Source organism: Taeniopygia guttata, chromosome 3 (assembly GCF_048771995.1).
Source record: "Taeniopygia guttata chromosome 3, bTaeGut7.mat, whole genome shotgun sequence".
NCBI lineage: Eukaryota > Metazoa > Chordata > Aves > Passeriformes > Estrildidae > Taeniopygia > Taeniopygia guttata.
The window spans coordinates 52,481,753-52,495,020 of record NC_133027.1 but is presented as its reverse complement, the minus strand read 5'-3'; the positions used below and the strand labels follow the sequence as shown (position 1 = coordinate 52,495,020).

The 13,268-nt window shown below is 39.0% G+C and overlaps 1 protein-coding gene across 22 annotated transcripts in view; it reads left to right on the top strand.

Moving 5' to 3' along the window:
• TRDN (triadin) overlaps nt 1-13,268 on the top strand; it is a 225,855-nt gene that overhangs the window by 126,487 nt on the left and 86,100 nt on the right. For all 22 annotated transcript variants that reach the window (XM_072926827.1, XM_072926839.1, XM_072926836.1 and 19 more), the window contains 2 exons: nt 1,995-2,030; nt 5,214-5,267. In XM_072926827.1, coding sequence (XP_072782928.1) covers nt 1,995-2,030; nt 5,214-5,267 — 90 coding nt within the window. The remainder of the gene's footprint in view (nt 1-1,994; nt 2,031-5,213; nt 5,268-13,268) is intronic.

The window sequence follows — 13,268 nt, the reverse complement described above, 5'->3', positions numbered from 1 at the left end:
ACATGTGTAGATGTAAATGCTATATACCTTCAAAGGTACTTCCATGGTTCAAGGTCCTACACAACCTCCTCTGGACAATTTTCTGTAAATCACTCCAACCTAGTTGGTTAAATATGACTTTACAAATCAAATGTTAGACACCTTGGCTTGAAAATAATATCCTAACACTATTTACATCTTCATATTACTATCTGCTGTTGGAATCAAGTATTGGTAATTTTTCTGCACTTTAAAAACAAAAAAAAATACACAAACCCCCCAAATTATAAAATTTTCTTACTTGAAAATTTTTCCAGCTATTAACTATATTTACTATATGTTATATATTTCAGATGATGGGAAAACACATTGATTCATTCAAAATAAATTATGGGTTTGAAATTTATGAAAGTATCTTGCCCTAATAAATGGCAACTTATATGAAAAAAGAAAAGAACTTGAAGGCTTTATTTAGATCCAGTCTGTTATTGTAAATCATGGTGTCAATTTATTTATTTTTTATAACCTCCAGCAATGGAAGATTATTCTGATAAATGATTCATATCACTGCAATATATACCTTTCAAAATTTCCATATCTGGCAACTTGAAGGCTTCAATAGGCTCCTTTTCCAGATAACATGGCTGGAAGCTGCCTTCATGATTAATTTCATCTAAATGTGGTAATTATCATACTTTGAAGTAATGCCTGCAGAACATGCTTTCCCAGAGAGTTAGTGGAAGCAGAGGATTAAGCCAGAAATATTTCAGTTCAGAGCAGCATATCACTCAGGCAGACATATATTTTCTTCCAAATTTTTCAAGATTATTAGACTACTTGGCAGTCATTTGCATTACCTTATCTCATATCAACTTCTTCACAGCAATTTAGAAAGCAATGGGGAAAAAAGCAACTTTCTATTATTAGAAGTAATGGGATAGTCTTGGATTTGCAAGCAATTTAATTTGACAGTTTCTGCCCTGAAGTATTCCTTATATTAGTGTTTAAGAGCACAATTCATTTATCATTCATATATGTTGTGGACATAAGAATTATCCTGCCTACATTCCAGAAACACTATAGTTAATTAGAGAGGATGTTAATTTCCATGTAACCATCCAGGGGAATACCTTCTACCACTGCTCTATGCAGGCCTTTGTTCCTGTCTCACAAGATCTCCACGAGTAATTTCTTGGTTGTACAGGTGAGACTAGTGAAAAAGGTATGTGAAGCACCAGGACTATTTCTAAAATTTTTTACCCAGCTAAAAGCCCTGAGGTAGAATAGCACTAGAAATTATAACAGAGAGAGAAGCTATCTCTGTGTATTTCTGCACACTTATATCACCTCAGTAAAGATTCCAAATCTCTTGGCCATCAGAAAAAAGTCCTGCAAAGGTTGCCCAAATATCCGACCTTAAGTTAGACTGAGCAGCCTAGTGAAGTCTTTCTGGTAGATTGTTTGGCCATGTTGCATTTTGATTCAGCTAAGTAATTTCAATTGTATTCAAGTCAACCAGGGATGAATTTTGCCTGCTTCTCCATGGACTATGTGTAGGGCAGAGTTCCTCTAAGTTCAATAGATGGTAAGTACAAAATCATCTAAAGTAGGCCTCAGTTGTGTGATTGTCAACAACTGCAGGAAGAGAGTGCCTTTCCTCATGAGCACATCCTCCCTTTGCTTCTGCAGTCTGACCCCATACACATGGTGAGCATCCATAGCTCAGCTGCTGCATGTAAGCCATGGTAACTCAGCCACGTGTCAAACCCCACAGATTACTGCGCCAAAAGTAAACAAGAGTGTTCAGGGTCACACAGGCTTTCCCGTATTTACACTTGGGGTACAATTAGTGCCACTGTACCACAGAACAAACAGAAGAGGAATGAATCAGTGTATCATTCCAATGCACTTTATAGCAAATAAGCTGTTTCACCTCTAAAGCACACACTACGGTTTTCTTTCCACCTTTATCCTTACTATGTTTTTATGCATATGTTTGTTTTTTTCTCTTACAGATAAAAAAGAAGCTGCTGTATCCAAAGAACTCAAAAGTAAGAAACTACTATCTCTTTTATATCCCATACAGTTTCAAAGGTTCATTTCATTAATCCAAAAAGAATAGTTATTGTTATTGAAAATACAAAGAAGAAAGTAGCTACATCATTTTTAATTGCAAAATTATATGTTTAGACTTCAGCTGCCTCCTACTTTCTTAATCCATTCTTATCCTACATCTAACTGCACACTCCTCTTTGTGATTGACAGTTTTGCCTTCCCCTCTTTCCTATCATTGTCTTCAAAAACAAAGGTTTAATTGGGGAGGAAATGTCAAATTGAGGTCTCAGCTGAATGTGATCTCAGTGGCAGCAATTTTCATAAATTGGCTGAGAAGGTTCAGAGTTGAACATGCTGAGGAACACCAAATTTACCTTCACAAATGCAAACAAGGGCCCCACCTGTCTGGGTAGCGCTGATTCCATCAGAGAAACTTCTGTGGCTGAAAATAGATAGGAATTGTGCTCTTCTGGAAAAATGCTATAAAAATGCTCTGAGAACTTGGTATTATTTAAAAGAGAAGAGCTATGTCTTCCTTTTCTGCAAATTTGCAATCAATGCCTCAACACAGTAAGGACAGTAAGACAGTATCATTGGTAAATCTTCATCTGCTCAGCATTCTGTTCTGATAGTACAGTATATAAGAAAACTTAGGAAAAATATGGGGCTTCGAAATCTGATTCAAATTCGCAATTAACGAGTATAGTGACTCTCATTTCCATGTATGAACTTTTGTGACTTCAATGGCAGATCAATCTCCTGCCATCCACAGTTTTGCAGCAATTTATTAAAAGATTTCTTTTGGCAGTGAAAAAAAAATATATACTTTCGGTTCTTATGCAAAATTTGCAGAAATATCTAACAAAACATTTTATAGACTTATTCTACAAGTAATGTCCTGTTAGTAAAATAAGAACCTGTTTTCAAGCAGGTCTTAAAGGACTTATTAATTTGCACACATAATTCCTCAGAGCAGCCTTTGAGTGCCTAAATGGAACCTACAGGAGATCTGGAGAGGGACTTCTCACAAGGGTGTGCAATGACAGGAGAAGAGGTAATGGCTTTAAATTGAGAGTGGGTTTAGATTGGATATTAGGAAGAAATTCTTTACTGTGATGGTGGTGAGGTGCTGGAACAGGTTACACAGAGAACTCTCTGGAAGTGTCCCCTCCCTGGAAGTGTTCAAGGCCATGCTGGATGGAGCTTTAAGCAACCTGATATCATGGAAGGTGACCCTGCCTGGCAGGGGGTTTTGAACGAGATAATCTTTAAGGTCCTTTCCAACCCAAACCATTCTGTGATTCCTTTCATGGGCGAATTCCACAGCAGCTGTCATAGCAAAACTTCCCATCTCCATCACATGAGTGAAATTTGCAGAGTGAAATTTGCAGTTGAAAGTAGGTCATGTAAAGGTGCAGAATCATTAACACCTAAATAATTTGTGAATAGCAAACTGGAAATGGCATGCTTGCAAGGGCAGTTTAAACTTCGGGCACTTTTCTTTCAATGCCACTAAAAAGTTATATAGAAATTAAATAAATTAAATAAATTTTTAGTCAAAATATCCTTAATTTTATTTTTTTAAATTATTTTAGTTTCTCAGATATTTAAAATCAAAATCTTTGTATAACACAACGAAACCTTAGTTCATTTTCACAGATGTTATGAAAAAAAGTTTTAAAAATTCAATGTCAAGCATACTCTAGCTGAGAGCTCAGAAGGGAATAAATGAAAGAGTCCTGCTGTTGCATGTAAGGTCCATTTGACATTTGTAGAACATGTGTGTTGCATCTCTTCTGCAAAAAAGGGATACTAAGTAAATTCTTCTTCAAGGTCTTCTACAAATTTGCCTGAAGGAGGAGTGTACACCCCAAATAATTACAATGCTGTGATAATAACTAAGTTAGGATATAATTGTCAGCTGTGGGCTTTTAAATTGATGGAAATAATGCAATCCACATTGCACATGCAAACTATATTTTGTTTTCATTACATTTCACAAGACAATCTGATGCATCTTTTATGAACTTCTCAAAAGACTGGAGGGGAAGGACAAAAATTACATTCCTGATTTAGCCATGTTCTTTTTCATTGTAATAATACAGTGACAGATGTGCAGGATTAACTAACATTTTTTGGCATTCTGTAATTCAGCTTGTGATTAAAATGATTAGTTATTTCCTCTCAAGATATGAAAATGTGAATTTTAATTTAACAAACCTTCTAGTTGATACAAAAAATCTTTTATGATTGTTAGTGAAGTTTAGCTTATGGATATTTGTTAAACTACTGTGGTTTAAGTACAGGTTATTTTGGTAGCTCCTGAGGATAAAATAAATTACTAAGTAGTAAAAGAGTGAATAAGTCTAGTAGGTTACTTAGGTTCTTCTACATGGGGCTAAGATTCTTCAAATCCACATGGGGATGCACACACCTTTTGTCATTAGGACCTTCATTCTGCAAGGACAGGCTCTACAAACAAAGACAGTACAATGCAAATGCTTCATGAAAAGACTGAGAAAGAATACAGCAATTGTTCTTTCAAGTGCAGGATCAAAAATGAAGGCGTTCTCCTAATGGTCCTCCATTCTTCAGGATGGAGGGACATTCCTGGTATAGCCAACTCAGTGGAAGTACTTTGCAAAAACAGCCCAATTTCACCTCTTCTAACCAGGGCCAGTTTCAGATTAGGATGCCACTGTGAATAGCTGTGGGATCCCTTGAGGTACAACTGCTGAATTCATAAGAGTGAATCCTCAACTGCCAGAGGCTGGTCCAGGACCTTCTGCCCTCCTAGCTGCAAGATCAGATGCAGAGGCTCCCAGCACACAGCTGCTGCCTGAGGGGCAAGGCCATGCTGAAACCCCTACATGCCTTCTTTCTTCTGCTTTGCCAATAGATATTGAACAAGTGAGCAGAAAAAGCTGAAAGAAGGGATTCAATGCCTAACAACCAGAGTTTACTAGCCCTTCAGCTGGTTATTATGTTGCTGCCGTTGAGTTTATTGAAGACAACTCAGGCCTTCTCCCTTTAGGTAATCTCTTTGTTTAACTCTTCAGTTAAAAAAAAAAAAATTGTTACAGGCTTCCTCACTGGAAGCCTTTCCTCAGATTTCTGTAGGGTTGTTAAAATATAATGCTTTGCAATAAATGGTTTCTTTTATTTTTACTTTTTTTAAGAGCCAGCAAAAGCTCCTGCAGCCAACCCAGCCACCAAAAAAGCAGCAGCACCAGGTAAAGAAGAAAAATATTTGCATGCAGTGTATTTCTTGCACTCTTGAACCAGTTTATTGCATCATAGCACCATCTGCTGGATTGCACATGAGCCAGTGGTTTTTGTTAGTTGTCGGGGTGACTTTTTGTCTGTTTTGCTCTAAATCATTGTGATAATTCGTATGTGAAATATTTGCTAAGAAAAAAGTATTTAGGACTGATTTCTACCATTCTGTTTGCTTCTTGCCTTTCCATGGCAACTATGAGGTGCCATATTGAGCCATTCTGCAGGGTTTGAGATTAAAAAAAAATAATCTGAATATAAAGCCTGATTTTAAACACAATATTTACAGAAACTAGTTTCCATGTGAAGCTGTATTTGAGCCCTTTGAGAAGGGGATCTGGTATTTCAAAGTGCTGATCTTACAGTAGGTTGTCAAAATTGAGCTCTTGGATAATCATAAATATGCACTGAAAAGACAAGAAAACTTTTTATAAAGAAATAAATTCCCATCTGAAATTAGATTGGATTGTAAAAATCTAATAATTTTTATCTATTTATGATCTCATCTGCTTCATAGCCATCTTCAAAAGTGCCACATCTCATTTCTGCATAATTAAATAAAACCCAATATAATGAATTACAACCTGAATAGTCATTATATTTGTAGTTTGACTACATCTTATATCAACTGTCAAAAAACCCTTCAGGAATTCCAATATGAAAATGTGGGGAGTATAAAACCACAATATTATTCTAGTCTAAAGCAGGTTAGCTGGTGCTGCACCAGACTGTGCCATTGAGCTGTGCCTGGTGCTGGCATGGCATCCCAGCGGTGGCCAGCCCACACTTCCTCTGCTGCTTCTTGCCTCCAGCTGATGCCCCTGTATGGATCTGAGATAGCTTTTTTTTTTTTTTTTTTTCCCTTTAAGATTGTTTTCTGGCTATCTTTTCTAACTCAGGCTTTTCAGTAGTCTATTTCAGAGCTCTCCTCCACTGAAAAAGGGAAGGACAACTTGCTTTAGTAGGGGTGAATGGGAATTGGTCAAGCAGCAGTGCTAGCCAGGAACACTGCAGTTGTCTCTACCACAGAAGGACTCATAGCCAGGAATCACAGAGGATGTGGGCTATTGCAGCACATATTGTGTGGCTGTACCAGGCACTGTGTGACACTGGCCTGGGAAGCACCATGTCCCCACCAGTGCTCCCTGTCCCTGCCTGCTGTGTTTGTTTGACACCACGTTCATCTCTGCTAACACAACAGGGGGAGCAGTGTAAAGCACCCCGTTGCCATGGCTTACAGCTGAAGGCTGTGCTAGGAATGTGTGTGTGGCAAAGCGTTCAGCCTGTCAGTGAGTCTGGCTCCACAAACATTTACATTCATGTCACTGATAATTTCTTAAAGCAGCTTTGTTACCACAGTGTGTTGTATAGCTAGACCCCTTAGAAGTCTCAACAGTACTCTGTAGAAATTATGTTAGAACCATATGCTTATAATTAATTCATTCCACCTGCTTGCATCCAATATTTGTGTTCATGTTTGAAAAATATTCCAATGAGTCTGATTATTGGCAAGAATGGCGATCACAGTAATCTGCTTAAGAAAAAGAAAGGAGGAAAACTGGCATGGCTTCTTATGGAAAAATAAAACAAGTTTGTCTGTTCTGACACATTTCTAAATATCTAGTTTGCCTTAAAAATTATAAAGAGCAGTACATTCTGAGTTCTACATTTTAGTTTCCCCTCCAGTTCTCTGAAAATTAATTTACCACCAGAATAACTCACCATAGCAAAATATTAAATATGCTTGTTTGGCAACATCATAAGTAGACTGCTGCCTATTAGCACAGTAAATTAAATACATTATCCAATTTCATATTTCATTTTCTTCCACATTTCTTATTACATCACAACCTGTACCCAAGAATGCCTAAAGCTCAAGGTTTACTCCTCTTAACAGACTGAACAGACTGAGGGCACAGCTGGTCATCTCACAGTGCATCTACACCACATATGTTCCTGATCTTAATGTCACTGGTTGAGAAATCCCTGCCTAATTCAAATGCACTATTTTAATCTCCCTACATGTATACAGACAAAGCAAAGAAAGTGAATATGGAGTTTGGAAGTCTATGAAAACTTCGGGATCTGAAAGCTGACAGTTGCTCTAGGAAACCAGCCCAAATAAATTTCCATCATTTAATTCTGAAAGTGGATATTTTCAAACATTACCGGATTTCTCTATCTGGAAAAAAATCACCCTCTCTGACAGTCATTGGAAACTGGGCTTGAGATCCCAGTATTTGGCTGTAAAGCAGAACAGTTTAGTAGATATATGCGAGTGATGCTGTTCTGAGGGGAGAAATCAGAGTTGAAGATGTTTTGCTACACATCTTCCTCAGTAACCTTATTTTATGTTGTTCCCATTCCAAATCCCAAAGGCATTCCCTCTTTTTTTTTTTTTCTGCACAGTGCATTGTCTGCCCAGCTGTGCCAGCAGAACAGGTCTGAGAGTGACCTACCCTTACAAAATATCAGTCTGTTTTTTTGCCCTGAGGAGTGGCACAGGTTTCTACCACAGGATTTCCTCAGGCACCCTTTGTGTGCAGGGCCCAGCAGGCTCTCTCTGAAGGGTTTCTCAGAGCCAGGGGTGTAGGTGGTGAGTAGCTGCCTCATCCTGACACCTTTTGTCAGGAGAGGGGCTAGGAGGGAAATCTACCTCTTATTGCCATCCCTCTGGAGCCTCACACCTCAATCCTTATCATGCCCTGCGGCTGTAGCTAATTCTGCGGGGTGAATGTTCCAGCTGCCCATGGGTCAGAGTCATCACACCTCGGTTCTGTGAGTTTGCTGGGTCTGTTTAGTCACTGTGGGAAAAGCCAGTGCATGGAGGTGCAGGACAGGGGAGGGAGCACAGGCTCAATGAGACCATGCAGAGAGTGTTTCCAGCTAAATTAGACGGAGGCTGACTATATTCCCTGGCAGGCAGTCAGGAGCCTCAGTGCCACTGGTTAGTGCTGGCACTCCTGTAGCTAGGGAGAGGGATGGGAACAGCTCATCTCTGAGCCCTCTCAGGAGATGGCCTCCCTTCATAGGCAAGACTCCTGCACCTTCTCTAAGCACCAGTGACAGTGCATTCCCCTGATAATTTGCCTGATTTGAAAACCAGTTCTAACTCTTTTCAACACTGCAAAAATTAAGTCCTAATTGCTGCTTAGAATTTCCCTGGAATAGTCTTGACATTTTTAATTAATTTTACAGTATGTTTAACAGATTTTGTACTGTCACTTAACTGCCTAATTACTGGGTTTTAAGGCCTAATTTTCCCCATCTTCCTCTCCACAAACATAAAATAAAAATCTTATCACTTGCTTTGGGTTCATAACAGAAACTCTTTTTAAGCACAATTTCCCTGTTGAAAATCAATAAAATTTAGTCTGCATCCAGAAAGAATAAAAAAAAAATATGACATACAATAGCTAATTTTAAGTGCTCAAATGTCAGTTACATCCAATCTCCCAAACTGACTGCCTGTTGTATCAAAACTACTATTACTTTATTATGCCACCAATCTTTTCACTGTTTGTAAGAGGCAGAAAGAGGAAAGAGGAAATTTTTTATGAAATTATGCAGGAAATGGGTCCATGGGGTAAGTACAGAATATTAGAATGCAGGCTATACTGAAAAGCTTGGTTAGAGGATGGGTTGTATGCGTTCAGATCACTCAGTCTAAAGCAGGAAGTTCTACTGGTTTTATTGGCAATAGGCACTATTTACTTAGCAGGTAAGTTATTTTAACTCTTGGTTCAAGATAAGTGACTAACTAAAATGGCAGCAGGAAAGCTATTGCCATAAGGTATAACTAGTTTTAATTGACATAAAAAGGAAAAAACCCAGAAGTTTATGGCACAGGAGGTGTGTCTGAAATGTAGAAAAGTTTTATCAAGGGGCTGGGTTATTGATTATCTTTTAATTATCACCTGTAGGACACAAGTATACAGAAAGCTAAAACCATATGTTACAGAAGATTGATAAAATTTAGTAATTCTATTGCATAATTTAGTAACACAATAGAACAAGCAAACTTATGATGGATTTTTTGTCAGGTTTCTCAGATTCAAGTCTCAAGTCACATGCCAGGGATGTATTTTACTCACAGTCCCACACCCTCTGCATCATTCATCAAACTATGTATTTTCACCTTGTGTAGATATGTGTAGTCAGTCCAAGAAGAGAGACTTTGAAAATCAGGGTCAAGTTTATGTTACACACCCCCTGTAAGTACTTTTGGAAAAGGAAAAGGCGCCTGTCTCTCTCTCTCTCTCTCTCTCTGTAGGGACATAATAAGGTTTTCCATCCTGCATTCTCTTCAGGATCTTATGTCTGAGGGCCTCTGTGTGCCCTGAAATTTCTCTTCATAAGCAGCCACTGCCCCTGGTGAAAGCATCTCTGCCTATATTTCTGTTGTACTGATGTTACCAAGAAAATTATTCTGATAGCTGGAGTAGACAGTTCAATTTTCTGTTTCCTGAAGTTAACCCTCTCAGATTTTTTCAAAATACAAGCACAGCCATTCTCAGAGTTTATATTCTGGGTGTACAGTCTATCTTTTTGGCAACAAATGTTAGAGGTAACTTATTGAATGCAGAAGGACAAGTTTTGCAGTTTATTTCTGTACAAAATAAATATTCACTCAGATAGCAGGTGTTTATGAAGCAGTAAGCAAAATAATGAAGCCCTACCTGTATTAATATTGCTGCTCAGGGTCTTTGGATTTAGATCCAGGATCATTCTGCATAATTCTTTATTTTCTGCAGAATTCTCCATTTTAGCATAATTCTTCCTCTGTCCAACCATAGCTTTTCAGGAAGTTAAATATAATATCTTTGACTTAGTAATTTTCTTTCTGGTTTCAATGGGATGGTTCCAGGCTTGCCTGTTTTTGTACAGTAGATGGTGATTATCTGAGCTCAATCCCCAGCAATATGCTGAAGGACAGGAGAAACAGACTTTTGGTCCTCAACTGTTTGTCCCAGGGCGTTTCCATAGGCCTTATTGAAGCCTCAGAGCTGACTCTGCTTGTGGCATGTCAGGAATGCACTGCACCCTCAGCAGCTAAAATCTAATTGCTGGTGCAGTAGTCCATCACTCAGCCACTTAATATTTGCAAGAATCTATTATGTGGATGGAGATATATTCCACAAATCATTTCAACCCACTGACATTTTCATCTCAGAGAAAATATTACAGAACATGATGTCTTAAATTGTCTACAGGATTATGTAAGCTGAGCCATTATCTGACTCTGAATGGGAAAGGAAAAATGAATTCTTTACTTATGTCACAATAGATGATGCCCTGTAAGGGGAAGAATTTTCTGATGTTAGAAGATTTTACTTTACAACCATGAATTCTTTATAAATAGGATTTATTTAAATAGAGCATGAAATAGCTTATTTTAACTAAGCTTTCTAATCTGAAATCCAGTTTTGATTCACCAATTTTTAAAATGTTTTTGAGTAAATGGCATAAAATCCATGGTATTTTTTTCTACTTTTGCTAGGATGTTGAAATTCCCAGTATCATAGCTTGACACATTATTTTGCATCTATACTTTCCTTAGTGTATTCTCTGTTTCAGGATAATATAGAGTTAAAATAATTTCCAGTACTTCCTTTCAGATCACAGTGCATGTGAAGACACTAGTACTGCAAATACAGTCCAGTTTCTTTTTTTGCTACCAGATATTTGCTATGCATCAAAGTACTTTTGTATTGCTAACACAATGACAGCACTACTTTAAGAGCAAGGCAGGGGGAGCAAGTTAACTGCAAAAAATTATTTTTATCCATACATGAAAGTAAGAGTAATATCAATAAAAGAATGTCAAATCAAGTGCAATTCTAAAATCAGAGCTAAAAGGATTATATAAGTGTCCACTCTTTACAGAAAAGGCATTTTAAGGTGCTTTGTTCTAAGGCTGGCCAACTTTCATAGCCCTAAACTTGTTTAATTATTTGAGTGCACTTTTGGCTAGAATTGGGCCCAATTTCAAAAAGGATTTAACATATCTTTAACTCCATCTTGAGTTCACAGAATTCACAGAATGACTAGATTGGAAGGGACCTTCAAGATCATCAACTCCAACCCATCCCCTAACACCTCATCTAGACCATGGCACTGAGTGCCACACCCAATCTTTTTTTAAACACATCCAGGGATGGTGACTCCACCGCCTCTACTGGCAACCATCCCAGTACCTTATCATTCTTTCCATAAAAACTTTTTCCTAATGTCCAACCTATATTTCCCTTGACACAGCTTGAGACTGTGTCCTCTGGTTCTGTCAGTGCTGCCTGGAGAAAGAGACCAACCCCCACCTGACTACAACGACCTTTCAGGGAGTTGTAGAGAGTAATGAGGTCACCCCTGAGTCTCCTTTTCTCCAGGCTAAACACCCCCAGCTCCCTCAGTTGCTCCTCACAGGGCTTGTGTTCCAAACCCCTCACCAGCCTTGTTGCCCTCCTCTGGACGTGCTCAAGCATCTCTACGTCCTTCCCAAACTGAGGGGCCCAGGACTGGACACAGCACTCGAGGTGTGCCCTCACCAGTGCTGAGTACAGGGGTAGAATGACCTCCCTGCTCCTGCTGGCCACAATATTCCTGGTACAGGCCAGGATGCCACTGGCCTTCTTGGCCACCAGGGCACACTGCTGGCTCATGTTCAGCTGGCGTCACCAGTACCCGCAGGCCCCTTTCTGCCTGGGCATTGTCCAGCCACACCATCCCCAGCCTGTAACATTGCAGGGGGTTATTGTGGCCAAAATGCAGAACTCGGCACTTGGATTTATTGAACTTCATCTTATGGGACTCTGCCCATTCGTCCAACTGTTCCAAGTCTCTCTGCAGAGCCCTCCTACCTTCCAACAGATTGACACACACTCCCAGCTTAGTGTCGTCTGCAAATTTACTAATGAAAGACTCAATCCCCTCATCCATGTGATCAATAAAAACATTGAACAGAACAGGCCCCAGCACAAACCCTGAGGGACACCACTGGTGCCTGTCCCCAGCTGGATGCAGCACTGTTCGCCACCACTCCCTGGGCCCGGCCATCCAGCCAGTTCCTAACCCAGCACAGAGTGCTCCTGTCCCAGCCATGGGCTGCAGCTTCTCCAGGAGTGTGCTGTGGGAGACAGTGACAAAGGCTTTGCTGAAGTCTAAATAGACAACATCCACAGCCTTTCCCACATCCACCAGGCGAGTCACCTAGCAAAGCATTCAAGAGCGTGCTTAAGCTTTGTTGAATCCAGACTATCACATACACTATGGATATAATTTTCTTTCCAGGCATTAATGTTCTGGAAGTGCTACCAACTTCATTTTGCGATAATGGAAATAAATGGGCCTCATCCAGTTCATTGCAATCATTATGAAAATGCCATTTCATTTTCAGGGGACCAGTGGTGTGGATTAGACTTTTCTATAACATATATGCTTATATTACATCTACAATTTATGATGGACAGTTTTGATGCCATTGCTTTCTGCCTGTGATGAAAAGCCTCAGACCAAAGAGATGGAACCTAATGCAGTTGCATTTCATCCAGGCTTTTCTTTCTTTTTTTCTTGCACAAAATTTTAATCAGGTATTTCCCAACAAGCTATCAGATTTCTGACAAAGATACAAAGAACAGTAACCTGCTTTCTTTTTCTTCACAAAAATCCATCAGGAAAACTGTTACCCTCCTCAATAGATGATCATATATAGAGGAGTGAGTATATGTGTGGCATGATTTCATGATGTAAGAGGTTTCCTTGGTGTGTTCTTATTCCAGAAAGAAATGTATTTGTATAATTCATTATCTTTATAAATCAAAGCATAAAATAGTGGTGAGGTTTTCTACAATGAGCAAGAAAATAAGAATAGCAGTGAAATATAGAAAAACATATACTCCTTGGGATCAGGAGAACAGGAAAAAATCTAGTTGATGCAAGACTTTCTCATGTAGATTATCTCA